Here is a 24407-nt window from a genome sequence, read left to right as displayed (position 1 = left end):
GATTTCCTCATGGTACCCTTCAGTCAGTTCAATCAACTCTATTGCCAGGCCCATTCTTCTTTTTACCTTGGGCTTTTAACCTAATTCTAAATTTCGTACGTAACAACTTGCCCGCCGCCAAGGGACTTTCAAACGCCATTTAACAATCAATGTTTGGAAGTTCATAAATCACCACCCTCTTGAAAAACTCCCTTAGCAACTGCACCAGTTACTGCAACACTCCTGATTAACTTCCTTCTCCGCAATACAAGCTTTTGTGAATCACAATCCCAAAACACTCTAACCATGGCGAATCAATACATTCCTGCCCTTCCCTTCGACGGAACCCTCCCGGAGGGCCCATTTTCAGCCTCGAAAGTACTGACTCCGACGATCCGTCCATATTGCACTACTCCTGAAGATTCAAATCGGATGAGGGAAGTTTTGGAATCCCGAAATTCCTTGGCTATCAACAGCCCTAACTACCAAGCAGTTCGCATTCGAGACAGCATCAAAACCCATCTCACAGACCCAAAAGATCCTTACCGCGCTTGGTATCGACGGGTAGCAGAACACTTCCAGACCCAATGGCGTTCCCAAAAAATCGACCAAGCAATACTACTGTCCACCATGCCTATCAACCTGCATGAGAAGGTGTTGTTGGCCATGTCTGCCTTCTGGAATGCGGAAAATGGGACTTTCCTCTTCCCATCAGGCCCCTTTGGCCCAACTCTTATGGACGTTGCAATGATCGCGCATCTCCCAGTCGTGGGTGAAGACCCTGTAATGGGAGCCCTAGATGGGCAGGAGCCATCAGAAGACCATCCAGGGTGGTCGTTACAAGGTGTGAAGGAATGGGGTTGGACAAAGTTCGCAACCGACCAGCAAGGGGCTCCAGGGACCCCTGTAACCGACCGGGAGCATACGGCCTTTATCCTTTTTTGGCTTTGTAGGTACGTCATTGTTTCCCCTTCCAAATGTGTTCTTCCTTCTCATCTCGACCTAGCCATTCATATCGCGTCAAGTCGTTTTTTCTCTCTTGGCACCCTGTTTTTAGCCAATCTGTTTGAAGGACTCACTAGAGTTAGCCTTCGTTTAACAGATAATGATAATAGGAAATTAGACACTGCCGCGTCGGGTCCTTTTTGGTTTTTAGAACTTTGGTTCCGGCTCTACTTCCCCAATGCGTTTAACTTAGGATCTCCGCCCACTATGCCAACAGCTGAAAAACATTTGGGACTAGCCCTTAACCGACTCTGCTCAGGACGCAATAACCTCCAATCTTCCGATCCAATAATAATCGCAGTTTTAACAGATACCCGCAGTAACTCTCGATTTTCTATGTATAAAAAATATGCGGGCTATGCTCCCGACCATTTTTGGCCTTTTCCAGTACCAAATCCGCTTCCGACTCCTGAGCCTTGTCCTCATTCCACTTATCCTTTTGCCTGGGACGTTGCCCTCAAACCCAGGTCTCTTTTTAGTAGCAAAAAACTTGATAAAAAAGGGCAGAAAACCTTTTACACTTTTAATTATGAACCTCAATTCATGGCGCGCCAGTTCGGCTGTTGCCAAGGTATCCCTGGACCCGTCGTGTGTCCGCATATAATTTTTCAAAGCCCTGACCGACGAGTCCTACCGAATTCAATCCCTTCTTATATCTCCCAACTCACCACGTATATAATTTCCAATTCTTATATTCCTTTCCGCTCCAACCCTGAGACTGTAGATACTTTCAATGAATGGTGGTCGGTTGTATGGCCCCTGATTTCCCCTGATGAGGGTCGGTTGCTGAACATACTCCTTCCACCCCAAGGATTGGTTCTAGGGGCGGCTAGACATACTAGCACTCAACAACAAACAGCCGCCCCGGGGACCGGGTCTATTGTTCCAACGCGAAAAAGGAAGGCGTCCCGGCTGCCAACACCCCCGACCTCTGGGGCCGACCAGCAAGCACCAGCGGACCTTGGAACTACGAAAACATCAGCAAGGATCCGACCCCGAATAGGTAATTTTTCTTAAAACCGTGAACCAATTCACTATATCTTAACTTTGATTTCACATATCATTCACCAGAACCGACCTTGGCAGCACCGACCACACAACCAACGCCAACCCCAGCCGACCAACCTTTGGTCCCGACTGAGGCAGTTCCTCTCCAAACCCCTACTCCACTTCTCACTTTGCCAATGAGCAGTCGGACGGAGGACCCGACGAGGAGGCAAACTCTTCCTCCCGTACCGAGGAGTGGTCGGGCCAGGCACCCGACCAGGAGGCAATCTTTACAAGAACTGCCTATAGAACCAGTAAGTCCTCTTATCAGCAATACTTAGGATTTTAATGACCAACCTTGATATATTCAATCAACAACATTTCCATGATTTTTCACAGACACCTTCACCCATCGGATCGGCAGCAGGGGTCTCTTCTGACAGCGAGGGAACTACTTCCCAGATGGGTCGACCGCCATACATAGCATCAGACTCATCCATGTCGAAGGAAACACCAGCTGCCCTTGCCGAAGCTGACCCTCCATACGACGTCCCGGAAGCTGCTGATCCCGAAACCGTCCAATCGGGTGCAGCCGTGCTGGAGACTGAAAGTGCCTCAGCTGCAGTGGCTCTAGATGCAGCCGTCCAACCTGCAGCCGTCCAGCCAGCAGCGGCGCTCCCACCAGCAATCGAGTGGCAGGCAGAAGAACCACCTGTGGCAGCCCAACATCCAGAAATGGAAGAAGTTTCTTCATCCGATTCGGAGACTTCTGTAAATTTGGTAAGATTACACCAATCCATGCCACAATGTTTCCCTCAGAAAACACTAATTGTTTTATATACTACGTTCCATAGGGACCCAGGTCGGCACCTCAGCGACCATTCGCAGCAGCCGACGAGTCGGCTGCTATCATACCAACTGTCTGCCCTACTCGACCGACCTCATTGCTGCCCCCCTCACTGACAGCAGTCCGCCCAGAGGTAACACCTATCTTATCTGAATAAATTTGCACCTCCCTTGGAATACTTATTGACACTGTAGGACTTGCAGGGGCCTTCGGACTTAGCTGTCCTATCGACTGTTCCGGTTCCGGCGGAGGCCCGAACCATATTCACTGAGGCCATTAACCATCCCCTGTCAGAATTGAGATCCGACTTATTGGACAAACTCATTCAGACGGTTGGTGGCCTTCTTTTTTACACTCCAACGGAATCACCAGCCGTCCCCATTCTGCATCGGCTGATGGAAAGACTTACAGAGCTCAAGACTGAAGTGTTAGTCATTGGACTCCTGTCAACCGAAACCCCCCAGCCCGACTTCGATCAAACAACGCTGGAGAATTCTTTGGCTAAGACCCGAGAATCCCTTCAGCAGACTTCCGGAAGGCTGGGCGGTCTCCTTAGCACGAAGGCTCAAGTTGATGAAGCTATTCAGAAAAAGGAGGCAGAATTGCGGGAGCTGAGGAAAGAACAGTCTACCCTGGATAAGCAAATTACCAATGAACAGCGTCTATTTGAGAAGTATACCAAAAATGAGGCTGAATTGGATCAAGAGCTGAAAACCCAAGCCCGATCCCAATTCATCATAAGATATCAGACGGCTGCCAATACCAGAAGGCTATCCAGGGATGAAATCAAATGGACCCATATAAAAACTGCCCTAGGGGCATTGTTGTAATATTTCCCCCTCTGTAACAACGTTTGACTTAGTAATCCATTTTTTCTGTCGTCTCTCAAAACAAGGATCACCTTTCAATTTCCAACTTTGTAGGAATAGAAACAAACTCCTTCTTTAAAAGAACATTGTTTCTCACATTTTAAGAAACACATTCCAAGGCATATTTTGAAAATCACAACACTTGAAGTGTTAACAAACATGGCGAATGACCGACCTTATGTTCCATCAAACAACTGGCAGGGTGTTCTTCAACCCTTCTTTGTGGGTAATCACCCTATTGGAGGCCATGCAGAAGACTTGTTACATATACTCAAGCAACTAGACTTCAAATTCCGATTCTCCCAACGAGGAAGAAGAACCATTCATCGCGTCATCCGCCTGATGGAAAAAGTCATTGAGGGGTATGAACCTCTTCGTGACATCCTTAGCCGCATTCCTGATCTCCATCACCATATGGAAATGATAGAAAATCACGCAGCAACTATACTTCCAGATCTTGGTTGGGATAACATCTTTTCCAATCAACGAAAAGTCTTCTCAAGATTACGGACCATTGTTGATCGTGAACATCAAGCCATAACAGACATGCAAGCACGTACCCATCAAGATCTAGACGACATGCAAAGCCAATGGGAAAGGTACCGACCAGATTTGGAAGATCTTATTGAAGAAGAACCAGAGCTAATATCCACTCACTGGGATGAAAAGTCTGATTCAGAGGCAGAAAATTTCTCACAACTACACGATGACTAACAGAAATGAACCTTCCAGTAGGTTCGAACCCCATAAATGGGTTCTGAATAATATTTTGTTTCAGGCAGTTTTGTTATCTGAAAAGGCAGGATAATACCTCTTCAGATATTTAGCATTAATACAATCATGTACTCTTCTACCTTCATGATTTACAATAATGAACGCGCCATTTCCAATATCTTTTTGAACAATGTATGGTCCTTCCCAATTCGGTGACCACTTTCCCAATTGATCAGTTTTCTTATATGTAGGAAGAATGGTCTTCCAGACTAGGTCTCCTTTTTGGAATGTCCTGTGAAGAACTTTCTTTCCATAACTCCTTGCTCTGATTTCACTCTGTTTCACACTTCGCCCTATTGCATGGAGTCGGTTAACATCCAAATCTTCTAACTGTTGCATCATAAGTTGTTGGTATTCTTCTGTAAGACCACCATCAGTAAATTCTGTCCGGCCAGATGATACTCGGATTTCGGCTGGTAAAACAGCATCTTGGCCAAACGTGAGTTGGTAAGGTGAGAACCCTGTGGCCGTATTTCTGGTATTCCTATGTGCCCATAAAGCCTGAGACAATAACAAATGCCACTTTCTTGGGTTCCCTTCCACCATCTTCTTTATAATCCCAATAATAATCTTATTTGCTGCTTCCGCCTGTCCATTGGCTTGGGGATAATAAGGTGACGAATGATGTAAACGAACACCGAATTCTGCCAAGAAACTAGAGAACTTTTCCCCTGTGAAGACCAAGCCTTGGTCGGTTGTTATAGACTGAGGAATACCATATCTGTAAATAATTTGGTTCAAAACGAAGTCTATCACTTCTTTCTGATCCACATTTTTCAAAGCAACTGCTTCTACCCATTTGGTAAAGTAGTCAGTTGCGACCAAAATGAAACAATGATGTTTCGATGAAGCAGGATGTATTTTACCAATAATATCCATAGCCCATGATTTAAAAGGCCATGGTTTTGCCAAAAATTGCAATTCGGTTACTGGCAAATGGTTTAAATTTCCATGTCTCTGACATTCCTGGCAGCCCTTGGCAAATTGTATGCAATCTTCAAAAATCTTTGGCCAGAAAAACCCCAAACGATGAATGGCCCATCTCATATTCAGACCTGCCCGATGAGCTCCACATATCCCACCATGTACTTCTGTCATCACCTCTAGAGCTTCTTTAGACCCCAAACATTTCAAAAGTAAACCCTCAAATGATCTCTTATACAAAATTCCATTTATCAATTGAAAACGCAAAGCTTTCAATCGTGTCGCAATCGAAACACTCGCACCTGGATTCTGTAAATACAGGATAAGCTCTGTTCTCCAATCGGGCACTGTTTCGCCGTCGGACTCCTGTCCGACAATAACTTCGCAGTCGGGCTCCTGACCGACCGTCTCCTGCCCGACAGCCTCGCAGTCGGGCTCCTGTCCGACAATCTCCTGCCCGACCATAACTTCACAGTCGGGCTCCTGTCCAATAGCCTCTTGCCCGACCGTAACTTCGCAGTCGGGCTCCTGACCGACCGTCTCTTGCCCGACCATTCGGTCACATATTGGGTCTGTCTTTTCTTCTATGCCCGACTTGACCTCCGACCACATATTCTCCAGAATTCCTTTACAGGCCCTTTGAGCCAACTCATCGGCACGTTGGTTTTCCTTCCTCGGAATGAACTCAATTATTACTTCTGAGATTTTTGCCAGTAACCGACCCACAATGTCCCTGTATCTGCGAAGATGAGGGTAATTGCAAACATATTGATTGTTTACCTGGTTGACTACTAACTGAGAATCCCCCCTTATGATTACAGACTGGACCTTCCTGGCAATTAAAGCCTCCAAACCCAAAATTAAAGCTTCATATTCTGCCGAATTATGGGTCATGGCTTCCAATCGTAGTTGCAAATTGATCTTTTGACCATCAGGTCCTTGCAAAAAGACCCCTGCTCCTGACTTGTTTCCAGAGGTAGAGCCATCAAAGAACATCAACCATGTTCTGGTACTCTTTACTATTTTCTGCTTTATGTAATAACTGCTTTAAATAGAATTTATTAATAAGAGAACTACATACTTCTAAGCTTGTATCATCCATGACAAACAAATTATATGGGAATGGGTGTGGCTTTATCATGAGCCATACAATAAAGGTGTTCTTTTAATAGAACATCGAGTTCTGGCCAGTGACTTTATAACCCTTGAGTGGGTATTCCCTGGCCATATACAACTGAGACATCGAAGCCAAATGACTGGAATAAAACACTGACTCTTCAACTTGTTCTGATACATCGAATGGGTTGTCATTCGCTTCCATTTTGAAGACCTGATTTCCCTCCCAGAACATTAATTGTTGGTGCAGGGTTGAAGGCACACATTGAGAGGCATGAATCCAGTCTCTACCCAGCAAGAGAGAGTATGTAGTATCTGCGTCCACAATAAAGAAAACAGTGGAAATCTTCTTTGGTCTGACTTCAATGGTGGCAACCATCATCCCTTCAGGCTTAGTCGGCTGCCCTGTAAAACTTGTCATTTCGAATTCCACAGGAGACAGATCATGAATTCCTTTCCCTAGCTTCTTGAGAGTCTTCAATGGCATAACATTAAAGACTGCTCCATTATCCACGAAAACCTTTGTGATTGGTTTCCCACAAATGTGAGCATTAACATACAGTGGTTTCAAATGGGAGATCGCACCCTCTGGAATGGGAGGAAACACGATCGAAGGTGCCTCCGTTTGAGGCTCGGAATCTATAGTCTTTGCCCACTCTGTTTCCTCTAATTCGTCATCTGCCAAGAATGCCCATAAAGGTTCATCCAGAGTATCATCTACCAGACTTGCCCACATCGGTTCATCACTCATCTGATTAATCTCTGTCATTCGACAAGGGATTCGTGGTCCCAGACGAGATTTAACAGATCTTGAACTTTCCTCTGTAGTTACTACTTCTTCCTTTGTCATATCCCGAGATTGAACCGTCAAAGATTCAATACGGAATTCTTCAAGAGATGGATTGATGTTGATCCGTTCACAATGTTGGCATCTAAAACCTTTAATTATTTCATCTGCCATTCCTTTACCTTTCCCTTGTCCCGACGAACTTCCTTTGGTATAGTCGGAAGCACCTAATCGGTCGTTCGGTTGCTTTCCTGAACAGACCCGACTGGACCGACTTTTTAGAGATTGAATGGCTGCTCCCTGCTCGTTGGTCGGTTGTTCTGTGGAGACTCTAACGGACCGATCTCCTGCCAAGTGGTCGGCTGCTTTTTGTTCGTCGGTTAGTTGTTTTGCTGAAGGAACTCGTTTCCCATACTTTGCAGCATACCTGCGTTTGGCATTGCGAATCTGTGTACGATTCATACCTGGGAAACGAGGATCTATATCAACTGGCAAAGGCTTTTTATTTTGAGCCCAATTGTTCCCGACTGATCCTGTTTTTCTGGTCGGGTGGTCACGTACTACAACCCTTTCTTTCACCTCCACATTAAACGAACCGTCTGGTCGGTCCCATTTTTCAGCGACTGGTCTTTCAACAACTTTGAGTCGTTCTTCCGGTCGGCCACTGTTCGGCTGACTTCCCTTTTTAGTTCCAGGGTTTGCCTGAGTTCGTTCCCCTGTATGTCCATCATTGGCCGAACTTTTCCCTGTTTCCGAACTTGGTTGGATGTCAACCATTGCAGTTGTTACTTTCGGAAACGGTTGCTGGTCTACACCTAGAGTGATGTATTTGAGCCGACCTGTCTTAATGGCTTTTTGAATTTCCTTCCTGAAATGAGTACACTGACTTGTATTGTGTGTGAAAGAATTATGCCACTTACAATATGGTCTCCCTTTGATTTCTTCTTTAGTGGCCAATCTTTGCCCCTTTGGAATACGGATCTGCCCATCAGTCAGTAGGATATCAAAGATTTCATCAGCTTTCGAACTATCAAAGGTCGGTTGCTCTTTTCCTTCAGATCCTAGTACTGGCTTCAACTTAGGGCATACATAAGGTTTCCCAGAAAGGATTTCGGCTGCCATCTCTTCTGATTGATTAAAATCAAAGTCACATGTTTCTGTTCCCATACTCGCCATATGTTGGCCTCTATTACGCCTGTTATGCTGATCTTCCTCTCTAAACAAAGATTCTAAACGTCCTGCCTTGGATGCAAGACTTGCCAAATCCTCAACATCCAGGGCAGTGAGCGCCTTTCTTAAGCGAGTATGCATATTCCGGACCACTAAATTGGTCATCTCTTTCTCACTGATCACCGTAGGACATCGTCCCTTCATCAATCGCACCCTTTCTATAAATTGTGAAGCAGATTCTTCTGGATACTGCCTCAATTCCAGTAAATCTGTTAAAGAAACAGTCGGTAAAGGATTGAAGAATCTAGCATGAAATGCCGTCTCCAGTCCTTCCCATGTCTGAATTTGTCCAGGGGGCAGACTTGCAAACCACGAAAACGCGGTTCTAGTAAGAGATAAACCAAACAGTTGCAACTTATAAAAAGGGTTATTACCAACTTCTCCCAATTGTGCTGTGAACCGACCAACATGTTCTATGGTGGAAGATCCGTCCTCCCCTGAGAATGCATGAAAATCGGGTGGTCGATAATTCCTTGGGAGAGGGTGTTCATTAATGACCCTTTCTGGGAAAGGTTTCTGATATGCAGGGCGGTTAGCCATCTGAGGAGTTAATCCATACTGATCCCTTAATATATGTGCAAGCTCATCAGGATCTACATGAAAGCGTTGATGATCAGGAACATGGAACGGATCCTGCACAGGAATATGAACAGGATCATGTATATATCCTTCAGGCCTGTCCTCCCTTGTATTGTTCGTCTGCGGATTGGTAACCCTTGGTCCTAGTGGAACAGTGTTGGGAAAAGTCAGAGGAGACTTTCCCCTATCCATTCGGTTGGGATTTGTGGCACTTGGAAATGTACTATCCACGAATGATGGCCCTGCGAAATTTGTCTGTAGTCTGGACGGTGATACTCCTGGTGGAGTTTGAGTGGGTTGAAGACTAACCCTTGACAATGCTTGATCTATCATATTCTGCATCATGCTCTGTTGCTCACGCAACATGTTCGTTTGTTGCTCACGCAACATTTGTTGAACATAAGACCACCAATCTGTTGGTGGTTGTGGGATTTCCCCGGCATTTGGCACATTAGGTGGTGGAACGGATTCTCCCACCGGTGCCGACGATGATTGAGGTTGTGAACCTGCCATATGGACCCTTCCGATGATACGGCCGGATCTTAAACGTATGTAATTATCGCCGGAATTGGAATGAGCAATTTTGTCTTGCTCCCACTGTGGTCGCCAATTTGTTGATGTAATTTTTCAACAAAAATAAAGTAAAATTCAAAGATATAGAAAATATCCTTAAACTTGATTAATTAGTGCCTGAGATTAGGAATCTCTAAACACTGTAACGTACAGAAAATAAACTGGAAAATAAAAGACTGAAATTTAAAGTGGTGATCCCCAAATCTGACTTTGCTTTGTTGAAGTTGATTGAAGATATCTTGTCAAATGATTATCCAAGCCTTTAAATATTCTCTGGGAAACCGTACCGAAAACCGTCACCCGAACGGTTACAACGTCTCCTTCCCAACCGTCTTCCAACCCTTCTCATGCTGACACGCGTCCCCAGCAGACCAAAATTATCCCTATATTTCACTCTTTGAGCCGACCACAGACCTTCCGCTCTTTTGGCCCGACTGCCAATCTACAATAGTATGGGTCCGACCGCCAATCCTCCCGACTTGCGAACCATCTGGCTTGAGGTCTTTCCGCCTTGAGGACTTCCCGACCTGAAAACCTTCCGACTTGAGGTCTTTCCGCCTTGAAGACTTCCCGACCTGAAAACCTTCCGACTTGAGGTCTTTCCGCCTTGAGGACTTCCCGACCTGAAAACCTTCCGACTTGAGGTCTTTCCGTCTTGAGGACCTCCCGACCTGAAAACCTTCCGACTTGAGGTCTTTCCGCTTTGAGGACTTCCCGACCTGAAAACCTTCCGACTTGAGGTCTTTCCGTCCTGAGGACCTCCCGACCTGAAAACCTTCCGACTTGAGGTCTTTCAGTCTTGAGGACCTACCGACCTGAGGTCCTTCCGTCCTTATGACTTTCCGTCTTGAAGACCTACCGACCTGAAGACCTTCCGACCTGAGGTCCTTCCGTCTTGAGGACCTACCGACCTGAGGTCCTTCCGTCCTAATGACTTTCCGTCTTGAGGACCTACCGACCTGAAGACCTTCCGACCTGAGGTCCTTCCGTCTTGAGGACCTACCGACCTGAGGTCCTTCCGTCCTAATGACTTTCCGTCTTGAGGACCTACCGACCTGAAGACCTTCCGACCTGAGGACTTTCCTTAGTAATAAACCTATTTTCCTTGATTTCCTCATGGTACCCTTCAGTCAGTTCAATCAACTCTATTGCCAGGCCCATTCTTCTTTTTACCTTGGGCTTTTAACCTAATTCTAAATTTCGTACGTAACAATTACCTTTATATCTTATTTTAGTCATTAACACTTTATTCCTAGTATATCCCAATATAATACTAATATTTTTAAAATTACGTGCAAAAAACAAATGGATATTTACTTATGGGACGGAGTGAGTATATAAGATTGTTGCGATATAAACTAAAGTCCCACGTTGAAAGTTGCGAATAAAATTCCACATTTTATAAGTCCCAAATGAACTCCACTGAACGAAGACCAAAAACAAATACGTGCGGACTCAACCCGAAAGCAGACAATATCATTTGTTCAACACCACCATTTTCTCTCATAAAATCAAATCAAAATGCAAACCAAGACCTCTTGATAAAAATTGTCCAGAAAAAACCAAACAAGACTTATGTTTCTTTTCGGTTTTAATTGAATTCAAATATATGGAAATTTCAATATAAGTAATATTTAATACTCCCTTCATCCCAAAAATATAGTTTGGATTGTGTTTGATACGAAGTTTAAGAAATATTGATATTATATTGACAGTGGGTAAAAGTACGAGTAAAAGACATTTTTTACCTTTTAAGCAGTGACAATTGTGTAATAATAATGAAAAAATAAAAGTAATTTTACAGTGATATGATTATTTATAAAAATAAAATTATTATTTTGGGACAACAAAAGTCCTAATAGAAACGGAAAAAACAGACTTTCATGCTGATACACTTAATGATTCAGATGATCAGATGAGAAAATATTGAGCAACGACTAATGCCAGACAGAGGAGAACATTGTCTAAAGATCATCTTCTTCATTCAAGACAGATGGAATAACCTTAACAGCCTGGAAGGCAAACCCAGCCGCTTTGCAACCATCCTCCACAAGCTTTGCCTGCGCTGCTCCATCCGGGCAGTACACCACCACGGCCCCACCGCTGCCCGTGAATTTAGATGCAGCCCCCACACGCCGAGCAACCTCCACCATCTCTATGTTCATGGCGCCTAAAACCTCGTCGCCGAACATTTGCCTGCAGTAGAGTTTGCAGAACAAGAAGATAGCTTCATTTCGACAACGTTATTAGGATATGTTAAAAAGTCTTTTCACAAAGTTATCCTGCACGGTACACCTACCTTCGTAAATCAAAGTTACGGTTCATTAGATCTGCAAATTTCGTGTAGTCCTTCGCGAGCAATGCTGTTCGTCCTTCTAATGGAAGCTTCGCAACCTCTTCCATTGATGATATTATCAACTTATCGCCGTTTAACCATCTTTCTCTTACAGTGCTATGCACCTGTAATACAATGGCACGGTAAGAATACTACGTGCAAAAACTAAATGAGAAGATATATATAACACGGCGCTTAATTACCTTTCCGGAATCACTGGGATTCTCAGCATAGATGAGGTAGAGTTGGGGAAGAAGATCTATATCCATTGCTTCGTATTTGCCATACCCGAATTCCTCCATGTGTTTCTTGTCGAAATCCTAAGGGACGAAATGGTTGAGAGAATGGGAAAAAGAAATCTTATTTGTGAAAAATGAAGCCAGGGCATACCATATAGACAAGGCCTCCATAAACCTGAGCGACTCTGTCTTGGAGACCAGCAACAATGCCGAGTTCCTTCTCAGCATTAAGGATTAGGTTTGGCCGGACCTCAACTTTGATTAAGTGCCTGACTTCATAGAAATCAAGAAGGCAACTAAGAGCAGCGCAGACGATTGCGCTGGAACCAGAAAGCCCCGTCTAACACAATAAAAATGTATAAAGGTTAATTCACCCTACATTCATTTGCATCATCTACGAATTACGTAGAAGTTCACATACCCAAGCAAAATGCAAATTAATGTATGGAAGATGATTCGTAAAAACAGTTTATACTTTCATTTCTAGTTAATCATAAGCTAAAAGCAGAAACGAGATTCAAAGATGGTGAAAGAAAAAAACTAGATTGCTTTCATGAACAAGAACCAAGGAATGTAAGTTGAAATTCCGAACTATTTAGCAAAGAAAATAACATCTAGGAATCCTAATAAAAACAACAAAGCCGCTGACAATGCAACTGATAGAACTAATACATTATCATGGTTCTCCGTGGGCTATGATCTTTGCTGATTGGTTATTTTAACAGAACCTAAGTATATGAGAATCGGGTAAAAAGGAGATGGAGAGCCATTATAGTATTGCCTCCTAGGAGACTTCTATTTGCATCAAATATGTCAGATTTCAACCAAAGCAAGAAAATACAAAACTTTGTCTTATCATTTGATTAAACAAAAGATTTAAAAAGAGTATGTCTATCGACATAGATTGTAGATAAGTTTCATTTTCCCAACTCTCATTATATCCTCTGCTTGCCCCAAAGCATAATGACCAGCCAAAGGTAAATAAGTATTTTGGAAAGATTAGATTAAAGAAAATATTGAAATCACTCCACACCAATACTTGAATGAAAGTAAGCTCAAACAATGAGGATAAACAATGAAGATCGAAAGGCTCAACCTGGCGAGGTATGTGAGTATCATAAGATAGAGTAAAATTCCTTTCATGGAGACGAATGCCGTTGTCCTTGCAATGTGCATAGAATATTTTGCAAATTGCCAGAAGCAGACGCACTCCTCCATAATAACTATCACTTTGCAGCCGATCAACCTACAAAACAGTCGTAGGCAAGATGAAAAAAGGGAGCAAAATCTTTAACATACAGAGATCATGATGTGCAAAAATCAACATTACTTTAGCCCAATGCTCCATCTCTGCCGAACGTTTAAATAAACATCGAGCACCATTTAATCAAAATCAATTAGCTTGAAGAACATTATCATCAAAAACCACAACAAAGGGAGGAGATCAATAAACATACAAATCAACTACTACACAATTTTTAGGAATAATGTTTTCGTAACCATTACCAGTAGCAAATTAAACCAAGATTATCTACAAACCTATCAATCAAAACCAAATGTAGATGAAATACAGGTGCAAATTATCACCACCTGCGAATCATTTTTCTTCGCATTTCGATCTCCATTGACCGTCAATAAGATCTAACAAGATAGAAACTACTGTAATAGAAAATAACAACTACTCCGAAAAAAAATCAAATGAATTCCTAATCACAAATTAAAAAACCCCAGCCAAGCAGTACAAAATTGATCAAACAACTGAGAGAGAGAGAGAGAGAGAGAGAGACCAAATGAGAGAGGGAATTGAATTGAACTAGATCGTGCGTCGGATGAGGAACGATCACCAAATCTTTGGAAGGCAGCAATTTAACAGACGCCCAGAAATTGCCAAGGCTGAATGATATGGTACGACCAAAATAAACATCGCTGGGATTACCCAACAGTCCAACCCGAGCATAAGCTCGGTGCTCTATCACACCTCCCGCCATTGATGGATTCAGTCCGCGCAGACTACTTTTATGGGAATGGATAGTACAAGAAAAATGGGAAGAAATTAACCGCCTTTTATCCAGCCTATAAAATCGATAGAGATCGGAATGAGAGAGAGGCTGACCTGACCTGACATGGGACTGATTTGGGTTCTTGTTTATTTTAATTTTAGCCACGATTCCACTGGGGTTCGAGAACCGGGAGCGACGGATGTCTCGATATACAAGGATGCGGGCAGTGGGCTCTTGCTTGCAGACTGAGCCACTATAAACCTGCCGTTTCAATTGATGCACCCAGATCCGGGATCCCTGGACCGGGACCGGATCCTTGGCTCCAACAACAGTGCTTTCTATTCTAATCTCTTCAATTACTTAAAATAGAAAACATTTTGGGTCCGTTTATTTGAATTTAGTTTGAGAAAATTTAATTTAGATTTGTATTTGTAAAAGAATTTTTAAAAACGTAAAATATAAATACTCTATTCGTGTCATGGAAAAGTTGTCATATTGTCCGTCCCATAATTTAATAATTGTACTCCCTGTTAACATAATAACTACATTTCCAATTTATACTTATATTACACAAATATAATTATTTTTATATTGCATGGTATTTTTGCAACCTTACGCCTGAACGGATGGAGTAATAAAATTTGATATATTTTAAACACACCCTTTGATATTGGCTTATAGTTTTTGTCTTGAAAAAAAGTTACATACATTTAATAAAATATACATTTTCTTTTTCTAAAAAGTTACTAATATATTAAATATTTATTATTTTTATATTATGTATCTAATTTTTATATTTTATATAAAAAAATATATCTTTTTAAATTATTTTACAAAACAAACCAATTATCTTAGAACAATTGATTATTTTTACTAGTGATACAATATTTAAATAATGATACTTATTTAATTAGTTAATAATAGTGAATTATAAAAAAAATATTATAAAAAAAATATGTAAAATATATAAATGTATAGAGAATATAAACATAATGAATGTGTAGTGTATTAAATTTTTTTAAAAAAACGTTTAAAAAAATTAATAAAAAGAACAAAGTAATCATATGTATTTACACATTTTAAAAATTATATAGTAATAAAAAAAATATAATATAAATATTATTAATAATTTTTTTTACTATACAAGTAAATAAAAAATATATTTATTTATAATTAAAATAAACTAATTTTATAAAAGAAGTTGATTGTAAAAATATTTGTTTTGTTTAGGAAAAAGATAGTAATAAAAAAGATTTTGAGTGAATTACATATAATTTAGTTAATTAAATTTATATTTTTTAAATATATTTTGATAAGATTGAAAAAAATAGAAAAATGTAAATTAAAATGAGACAGAATTGTTGGAAACACACAAGAGAAAAAAAATAAACAACAAGATAATAGAATTGGTCTAACAACAAACCTACATCCACAATCCAAACATAGGCATAATTCACTAAAATATTTATTAATTTTTTGCATAGACAAAATTGTAAAACCCTTTTTACAACAAAAATGAATAGTTTTTATTTAAGAGAGAATATGTGTAACTTAAAAAATCTAAAGATAATATAAATTTATATAATTTAAATTTATATTTATATTATAATTCAATTACATACATTTACAATGTTGTGGTTAAACAACCAATTGAATAACTAGGATGATGATATTTAACAAATTTCATTTTAGATTGGGGTGAATTTTGGTATTTGTAGCGTAGAGAAATAAATTCAAATTCAGATCCCAACCTTGAATAGATGAAATGGACTGAATCAAACGAATCGAACGGGCAACAACTTACCTGACACGACTCGACACGAAATAATTGGGTTTGGGTCAAAGATTTTAACCCAATTATGTATACCGGTTGACACGAATCCGACACGATAGTAAACAGGTCAGATTAGGGTTGAGACTCTCCACTCGAACCTGATACGACAATCCGATTATAATATATTAATATTGATTAATATAATTATTATATAAGTAAAATGATCATAATTTAATAATTTTCTTATAAATTAATTTAAACTAAATTCAATTTTAAATAATTCAACCTAATTTAGACTCAAACCACTAAAAACTAACATAACACCTAACATAACACCGACAAAATAACAAAAAATTATTTAATTTGAATCAAGAAATTCGACTTAATTATGTATATGGATCAACATGAGTCAACCCGAACCCGACACAAATCGACCTATTGCCAGCTCTACAAAAGAACATTGTAAGGTTCTAATGGTCTCCAAAAGAGAATAAAACATTAACGATAATAATAATAATAATAATAATAATAATAATAATAATAAATCAATACTTTAAATAATTTAAAATTTTAAAACAAGAGGTATGCATGCATACCTGCCAATGCTGCAATCGAATGGGTTCTCTCCATAATAAACTTTGGACAAGAAAAATCACCATTGATGCAAGAGCTAACCGCATGAATAATAATCTCTATCTGTCTCACTGTTGAATGTTGATATGCAGCAGCAGCAGCAGGACATTGATGGAGGAAGAACAGTTCTTCTATTCTATAATCACTCATTCAATCCGGGGCCTTTCGACAAAATTACATCAAACGCCTATTCGATTCTGATCAGTTACAGTAGTATCTCATTATCTTGGCATGTCCTCGTCTCCAGATGTGGCGTCCGACTCCCATATCTCAGGCTCTGCTTCACTGAACAAATCATCGTGTTTGGTGCCTCTATTGAAATCTCTCCTGAAATTACGGCCGCTCTTGTTCCTGCTAAATGATTTCTGAGTTGGTGTCTCGTTGTCTGAAGCTGAAGCTATGTCTTCAAGGTCGCTCAACATGCCGTCTGAAGCAGTGTTCCGATTCTTCTTCCTGCCTTCATATTCAAAGCCATTTCTCCTAAAATCCATTCTGCGGCTGCTGCCAATATGATGATGTTGCCGCTTTCCGACCTTTGCTGCCATTTCTGAGTTGTCACTGTCACTCATCCCACGACCATCCCATTCATTATCATCTTCATCTTCACTCTCACTGTTGTCGAAATTCCTCCTATCTGTGCGGTTCCAGTTTGTTGGCCTTTCCCTGTTTTCTTCATCAGAATCCTCACTACCGGTTCCTTCAGATCTTCGAAATCGACCACCAAAATCTTGTCGATTCCAGTATCTAATCTGACTAAGTTCCTCTTTCTCAGCAGCTTCTTCGGCAGCCCATTCTTTATCTGCAGCATCTTCAATCTCAGCAATAAACCGATCAAGCTCCTCTTGGTCGCTGTCATCTCCACCTTCTTGCGGCTGCTGAAGGCTGCTTTCAGATTCTGGTTGTTCGGTTTTATTCTCTCGGAAAACATAGGGACTTCCTTCTCTCTTGTCAATAGCATTGAAAAATGTGGACGCGACTCGCTGGATGCTAGCCATGGCAATCGGATCATCAGGATTTACACCCTTCCTCCGAAGCTCTTGCTCTATTTTCTTTATGTTAAGTTTCTGGGACTCAAGAGCTTGCTCAAATCGAGCCTTAAATAAAGCCTGCATGTCACGACACCTTCGATTATATACAGTCTTTCTGAGAAAAATATTGGGTTATAACTAATTGGAGAATAAAAAGATTAGACAAAATTCGACCTTTCTCTTTGTAAGTGTATTGATGGGTATCAAATTCTTGGGCTGCCGATAATTTCTGCCACGGAAGATAATGATGGTCTTCACATTGTGTATGTTTACGACAATCCCGCCACTCAATCTTGCAAGCATGATTGCCATCTCCTTGATCTTTTCCTTTGGAAAATTATCGCAACAAACTTGCACCGTCTCATGGAACTTCCAATGGAGGTGCATATTTTGGACAACTCCTCCAAAGACTCCACGAACGCCAACAGGAACATAATTTTTGTTTCTGAAACCGATCTTCCTGTATGCCTGCAACTGCTCCGGTGTTAATAACTCAGGGTCATGGCGCGGTGGTGGAAGTTCCGGCAACTCGTACTTCTTCAGCTTCTGAAGAAGCAAAGCAATCTTTTTCTTTGCCTGCACTAGTCAGTCAATCAAACAAGATCACAAATTATTAATTTTCCGCGCAAAATAAAGAGGCTGAGGTAATACAGAACTGATACATTCAGCACATAGAATACCAAATGCAGGGTAAAATTAAACCTACAAGAAAATTTGATGTGTTAAGATGGAAGAACATTTGCAGAAACAATACTTTAAGCAACAGAAGATCCTTAAACATCACTCAGAACAAACAAACAATTCTATTCAATAACTATGAAACTATTCATTGATCTGTAATGAAGAAATGGTTGAATCTAAACATAAAGGTATTCATCTTTCCCCAAAGCAGTTGATGAAAATCTTAACAGCGAATCATGTACAGTAACGTACTCTTCTGAGATTGTAGATGAGGCGCTCTTCATCGGTCATCAATTTCTTCCTCAACTTCTTTGCCCTCCGAATTTCCCTTAGGGTTTTGCCGGACTCCCTTTGCATCCGCTTCTCCACTTTACTCCTCATGCTCTTCGCCGACAAACCACGAGCTCCACTCAGAAAATTCCAACCTTTCGCAGGAGGCAATTCGGAAATCGGGAAACCCGAGCTCCTCGTTCCAGGCGTCAACTTCGACGGACCACCGCCCGTAAGAACCTCATTGCTGTTTATAAATAAATCAAAATCCCCATTACGTATGTACGCAGTAATTTCCCGAAAACTGAACAATCATTCCTAGAATAAAGACTACCTTTGATTGAGGAGCAGAGAAGAGAGGGTTCTAACAGAATGTCTTCGGAGATTCCTCGCCAAACCAGAAAACATCGTCGCCGAAAATCCCCGGACAATCAACACCGGCCGCGACCTCGGTGGAGGATTTTGAAGACGAGGTTTCTCTAGGGGTTTTACCAATTTAGCTTATTAACAATTTTCCCCCTTTACTTCAAATTAATTATCAATTAGCCCGCTTAAGTCTTTTTAGGGTGTTTTCTTTTTTTTTTTGTTTGAATCTGACAAATTTTGATTTAAATTTATATTTAAATAATACTTATTTTCTACGTCTCAAATACTTTGCAATATTTTTTTTTAGTATGTTCCAAACACCGTCCAATATTTCTAAAATAATCATTCAAATAAAAAAATAAAATATATATTTTTCTCTTCATCACATCACCTAATCCACATCACCTAGTTTCTAAATTATACTACTTAATAATATTCACTTAAAAATCCGTGCCAAAAATAAAGATTACACCTTATTTGGGACGGAGGAAATATTTTTTAAAAGAAAATAAAAATACTACTCTTTTTTAAAAAAATATAAATTTGAAATAGTAAAATTTAAAAAAAAAATTCTAAAAAAGATATGCATCCATTTTTTTTATATATAAATAAATATATTTAACAGAAGACAAGAAATAAAAACTTATATGATCAAAATTTTAAAATATAGTTAAGAAGAACGAATCCAGATTTCTTGGTTGGTGTTTTTGTTGAAAGTAAAGAATAATGGTGATAAGAATTTCAAAGAAGAGATGGAGAAGGAGTGTAAAAGGTCACCTTATTTATACAAGTGTTAATGTAAATTGTAATAATAAATACACGACACTGACACTTAATCCCATTTCCATAATTAATCTACACTCCCAAAAGCCCTTACATTACATTTTAGAATCAAACCAACAAACACTTGTTGATGTTCTTTCTCTGAGTAAACTTTTTTTTTGTTTGTTTGTTTGATCTTTTTTATTAACCTCTTTCCTTAAGGTAGCTGAATTCTTCAACTCCCTCGGACAGAAATATACCACAGATTAGCAGAGCACTAGCTAGCTACAGCATGAGAAAAACCCCCTCGGGCCATCGCCGTCGCTCGGGGCTTTCGGGGTGTCACCGGTGTCGCCCCTCTTGGCCATCAGAGAGCTCGTGCCAGGAGACTCGGGCGGGAACACAATGTTGCGATCAGAAGTGAAGATCCTGTGCGGTATGACTGGCTCGGGTGGCGATATCGTGGAGAGGTAGTGAAGAAGCATCTGGATTATCTGGCTGAAGTTAGGCCGGGAGTCAGGGTCTTCTTTCCAGCATAGTGTCACAATCAAGGCAAGATCCTCTGGAAGGTTGTCGGCGCTTGGTCTCATGTTCTGAAAAGGGAAACATGAATTTCAGATGATTAGTAGCTTGATCTTCAACCAAAACATTCGATACATTGTGCAGCAGCATGTCAAGTTTACGTGCATTTGTTAGCAAAATTAAAAGGGAACAAAGTTTCACATTGAATTACACCAAAACGGGTAAGCTCCTTTTAGACAAAGAGTTTTGGAATTTTGAAAATAGGGTAGAGTTAATATTTGGAGGAGTTCTTTTAAAAAGTTACTGTGCAAAAAGTTACAAAAGTAGTGAGCGTAAACCAGAGTTGTCTGGGGTCATAGAACAGATCAATATCGGCAAACAGGCAATAATGGATGGTTGTTCCAATAATTTTCGAAAATTTTGCCTATATTGAAATGGAACTAAGCCAAACAATTCGAGGTACGAAAGGAATTACCTTGAAAGCAGCAGCATAGGCAGCCTGCAGATTCGACATGCCTTCAAACGGCAGCTTATTATGTATGAGCTCCCACAGCACGATGGCGAAACTATACGCATCAACTTTATGGTTATAATGCTTCTTTTCTCCTTGTCTTAGTGTGACCGTGCTGTACAGCTGCAGGATGAAAAGAAAAGATTCAGGTCAATCATTGCACAAATATTCGAACACGGCAAAAGGTAGAAACACAGTGGGAGGTACCTCGGGAGCCATCCAACGATAAGTTCCAGTCTCGGCAGTCATCATCTCTGTCAATGACTCTTCTCTTGCCAAACCGAAATCTGCGAGTTTGACGGTCTTATGGTCTTCTGTCAAGAGCAAATTCTCTGGAGGCAAAAGAAAAATCATAGCCTGATTATTCAAAACTTTTAACCGGAAAAATGCAGCATTTAGTCGCATCTTGATGCATATTCCAATTCAAAATCGAAGACTGTGAAAGACAAACTTGAAAAGATGCATTCAGAAAAGAAAACAAACAAACAACTACCAGGTTTCAGGTCACGGTGAATGATTCCATGCGAGTGTAAGCATTCCATTGCACGAGCAATATCAAGCGCAAATCCTATAGCAACCTTCATATCGAGGCACCTCGGCCTCAAACTAACCAAGTACTTCCGCAATGTCCCACCAGGCAAAAGCTCGGTTACTATAACCATAACAGGCTCCTTGCAAGCTCCAATGAACTGCAGAGAAACAAGTGTAGCTAAGGCACTGACAGAAACTTCTTTTTCAATGAAATCAACATCGACGGTGCAGTAGGAGATCATTTATAAAGCAATTAATTAAATGCACAACCTTAACTAAATTTTTGTGCTGAACACGGGAGAGCATAGCAACTTCTCTTCCAAATCTGGCCTCCCGGCGGGCGATCTCCTCCGGCGTCTCTCCCTTGTTAACAATTTTGATAGCAACATTCTGGTGTTTGTATCTGAAACGCAGATAAGTAATTTCAAGGTCAGATAATTAAACTGCAGTTTTCAATCTTCCCAGACTCTTCTACAATACCAATCCTCTACAGTCCTTCCACTTAGACCACTTTCATTATTTATTTCTAATGAAATTTCATCATATACTGCAACTATGTTGGGCAATAGAAACAGAAAAAGATTGCACAAACTATTGTCATCAACAAAACATTGACTAAACATGTACTGGTAATGATTATATTCACAGTGCATTATGATTCCAACACTGATAGTTCCAAAACCAGAGAAAAAACACTTAAGCCAAACCCTTTAAAAGATTCTCTAATGATTTCTCCTTCTACTCTTCAGTAGCTATAGGGCAGAAACCACAAAGCAAATTTCACTTCCATGATGAAGAAGATACAGGCAGGAGACTAAAAAGTCAACTTACTTTCCCTCGTACACTTTGGCATGAGCTCCTTCGCCAATTTTTGGGCCAACAAACAGAAGCTTCGGATCAACCAACCATCTGGGGTCCAAACTGAACTCTGCTCCTGAGTAAAAACCATTCCCAGATCCCATTTTTCTTGCTTACTCACTCTCTTTCCCCCTCCAAACTCTCTGGCATCTATTGAAATTGCACCAAGATCAAGACTGGATCAATTGTCCAGACATTTGGAGCAAATCCAACATCAACAATGTCTCCAGAAGAAATTCTCCTCAGCCAAACTAATAAATCAAAAATTGCATCACTCTCCACTTCAATTCACCACTAACCCAAACCTAAACAAATACTGCATATGTTTTATGTTACAGTAGTCAAAGAATGAAGCTGCAAGAAATCCCCACCATAAAAAACCCTTCCCCAAAGGAGCAATCAAATTGGGAGAGAAGCAAAATCACAGGAAGAAACAAAACAACCGAGAAAAGAAAAAATAAAACCCTTGAATTGAACCAAAATTCCAAGCAAAAAGGATGTTGAAATTAAGTATAGAAGGGTTCATTTAAACCTTGTAACCGCGTGCAACAGTGGGTTGTTTCTCCTCTTAGTGCTTACGATCTCTCCCAACAGAGATAAAGCCGCGGAAGGAAGGAATTGTGTCTCTGTCAGGAAACAGTGGGGCCTTTCTATCTTGTCTTTTTGAATTATTTTACAAAGGGATAATGAATATGTATGCAGAGGGTGGGGGGCATTCAAGACTCAAGAGCAGATATGGAAACGCAGTAGATGCCCTATGGAGAAAGAAATGGTTTTTTAAAAAACTAATCAAGAGTGTATATACAAATACATATATAATTCTTTAAGCTTAGGTGTTGAAAAAGCAAAAATTAGCAGTATTAAATTATGCACATGGGAAAGGACACTCACGGAGGGGACAAGACCACTCAACCAGTTCCAATGATCCCACCAGTTTCTGCTTCTAGATTTATATTTCTTTCCCTCATGATTCTGCCAAGATTGTCTTTTTCTGCCATTTTTATCACCTCATCTCCTCAATCCTTTGCTGCAAGTATTACTCCCTTTTTTAACCTTCCTCCAAACCTAGCCACTTGCCCGATCAACAATCAAAACAATAAACACGAATTATAATAATCAATTAATTAAATCCCCCACATAAAGATAAGAAAAAGGGACATAAACACAAGTTGACTTTGGTAGGTGAAAATGCAAGAAACAGGGCAGGAAGTTTCCTCACACAAAGAGTCAAAAAATTATTATGCGTCGACAAAAGGAAACTGAGACGTCGGTGATTGAGATGAATGACCTTTTCTTCCCTGTTTTTCCTCTTTGCTGCTCCTCTTTTTTGACCTGTTTGTCCTCTAGTTAAAATCCCTCGTCAGCTCAGCTGTATGTATGGTTCGGAGTTGGGGATGAATGAATCCTGTGACGGACCTTCCAGTCGGTGATTTGTTTAGATTTGACTACGGATTTCCACTGTTCACAAAGTCCCAACCAATTCCAACTAATTCTATCAAGGGGTCATGGCTGAATGAATCCAGATGCTTCACATAGGTGAGAACGCCAAAATGAAAATTAAATAACATTGATGAAATTAAAAACAGGAAAATCAACGTGAATTTAATTCCAATTAGTTGGGTTGGGATGGGTTAAACTTTTATGAATCAAGATCGAGTCAAAATCGATTACTCTATCAAATATGAAAATTGTAGATTATGGATCATCAAACCCAATCTATTCCACCCTAATTGAAATAGTCCCGGTGAAACTAATTTTCTCCTCTTTAGATTAGTCAGACTGTACTTTGTAAACCTTGCAGGTAGGATGCTTTCTAGGATCAATTGATAGCATATTTAATTTTCTTGAAAGGTGACGTGGTTGTCAATATTAACAGTTCTACGGAGGTACAGAAATGAAAAACACACACACACACACACAAAATCATGAAAGTGAAGAAAAAAACAGATTAAACTAATTTAAGATTAATTTGAAAGCTTTCCCATCAACACTACAGGAATAGTTTAGGTGCCTAAATCCTTTTACCATTGGTAGTCATTTTAAGAATAGTTTTTGGTGCCTAAATTCTTTTTACCAGTCCTTATCCAAAATATTATATTCAAACACAGAATCATCACATAAGAAATAATGATACACATCATTGCTTAAGAACTTGATGCACTCAACAAGGTAGATATTTGTAAGCATAAAGTGAAGGTTTTAGTGATGAGCATAACTGATCAAGAAT

General features: G+C 40.3%; 3 protein-coding genes across 6 annotated transcripts; all 3 read right to left on the bottom strand.

Annotated features, from left to right (window-relative positions):
- Positions 1 to 11425: 11425 nt before the first annotated feature.
- Positions 11426 to 14487, bottom strand: LOC127258576 (glucuronokinase 1-like). 4 transcript variants are annotated; one of them, XM_051285472.1, is made up of 7 exons: positions 14363 to 14487; positions 14032 to 14254; positions 13341 to 13490; positions 12396 to 12584; positions 12209 to 12325; positions 11970 to 12130; positions 11426 to 11866 (listed from the first exon to the last, which is right to left on the bottom strand). In XM_051285472.1, exons 2-7 carry the CDS (start codon positions 14230 to 14232, stop codon positions 11635 to 11637), a joined length of 1050 nt encoding a protein of 349 aa, XP_051141429.1. In that variant the 5' UTR covers positions 14233 to 14254; positions 14363 to 14487; the 3' UTR covers positions 11426 to 11634. The 4 variants fall into 4 exon arrangements, with proteins under 4 accessions (XP_051141429.1, XP_051141431.1, XP_051141430.1 ...); XM_051285474.1 differs by having other exon boundaries at positions 14032 to 14257; positions 14358 to 14480; XM_051285473.1 differs by having other exon boundaries at positions 14358 to 14480.
- Positions 14488 to 15893: 1406 nt separating this feature from the next.
- On the bottom strand, positions 15894 to 19124 carry LOC127257793 (CRM-domain containing factor CFM9, mitochondrial). The gene is made up of 5 exons (XM_051284259.1): positions 18965 to 19124; positions 18613 to 18877; positions 17854 to 18255; positions 16615 to 17757; positions 15894 to 16176 (listed from the first exon to the last, which is right to left on the bottom strand). The coding sequence occupies exons 1-4, from the start codon at positions 19036 to 19038 to the stop codon at positions 16873 to 16875; spliced, it is 1626 nt and encodes a 541-aa protein (XP_051140216.1). The 5' UTR covers positions 19039 to 19124; the 3' UTR covers positions 15894 to 16176; positions 16615 to 16872.
- Positions 19125 to 19822: 698 nt separating this feature from the next.
- On the bottom strand, positions 19823 to 23334 carry LOC127257966 (serine/threonine-protein kinase STY13-like). Its single transcript, XM_051284575.1, has 7 exons — positions 23072 to 23334; positions 22154 to 22935; positions 21593 to 21725; positions 21285 to 21480; positions 20999 to 21123; positions 20756 to 20914; positions 19823 to 20351 (listed from the first exon to the last, which is right to left on the bottom strand). The coding sequence occupies exons 2-7, from the start codon at positions 22282 to 22284 to the stop codon at positions 20040 to 20042; spliced, it is 1056 nt and encodes a 351-aa protein (XP_051140532.1). The 5' UTR covers positions 22285 to 22935; positions 23072 to 23334; the 3' UTR covers positions 19823 to 20039.
- Between the last annotated feature and the right edge of the window lie 1073 nt (positions 23335 to 24407).

This window comes from Andrographis paniculata, unplaced genomic scaffold, assembly GCF_009805555.1.
Source record: "Andrographis paniculata isolate CXL003 unplaced genomic scaffold, ASM980555v1 Contig59END, whole genome shotgun sequence".
Classification (NCBI taxonomy): Eukaryota; Viridiplantae; Streptophyta; class Magnoliopsida; order Lamiales; family Acanthaceae; genus Andrographis; species Andrographis paniculata.
The sequence above is the reverse complement of the archived record's forward strand: the minus strand, read 5'-3'. Positions and strand labels throughout refer to the sequence as shown.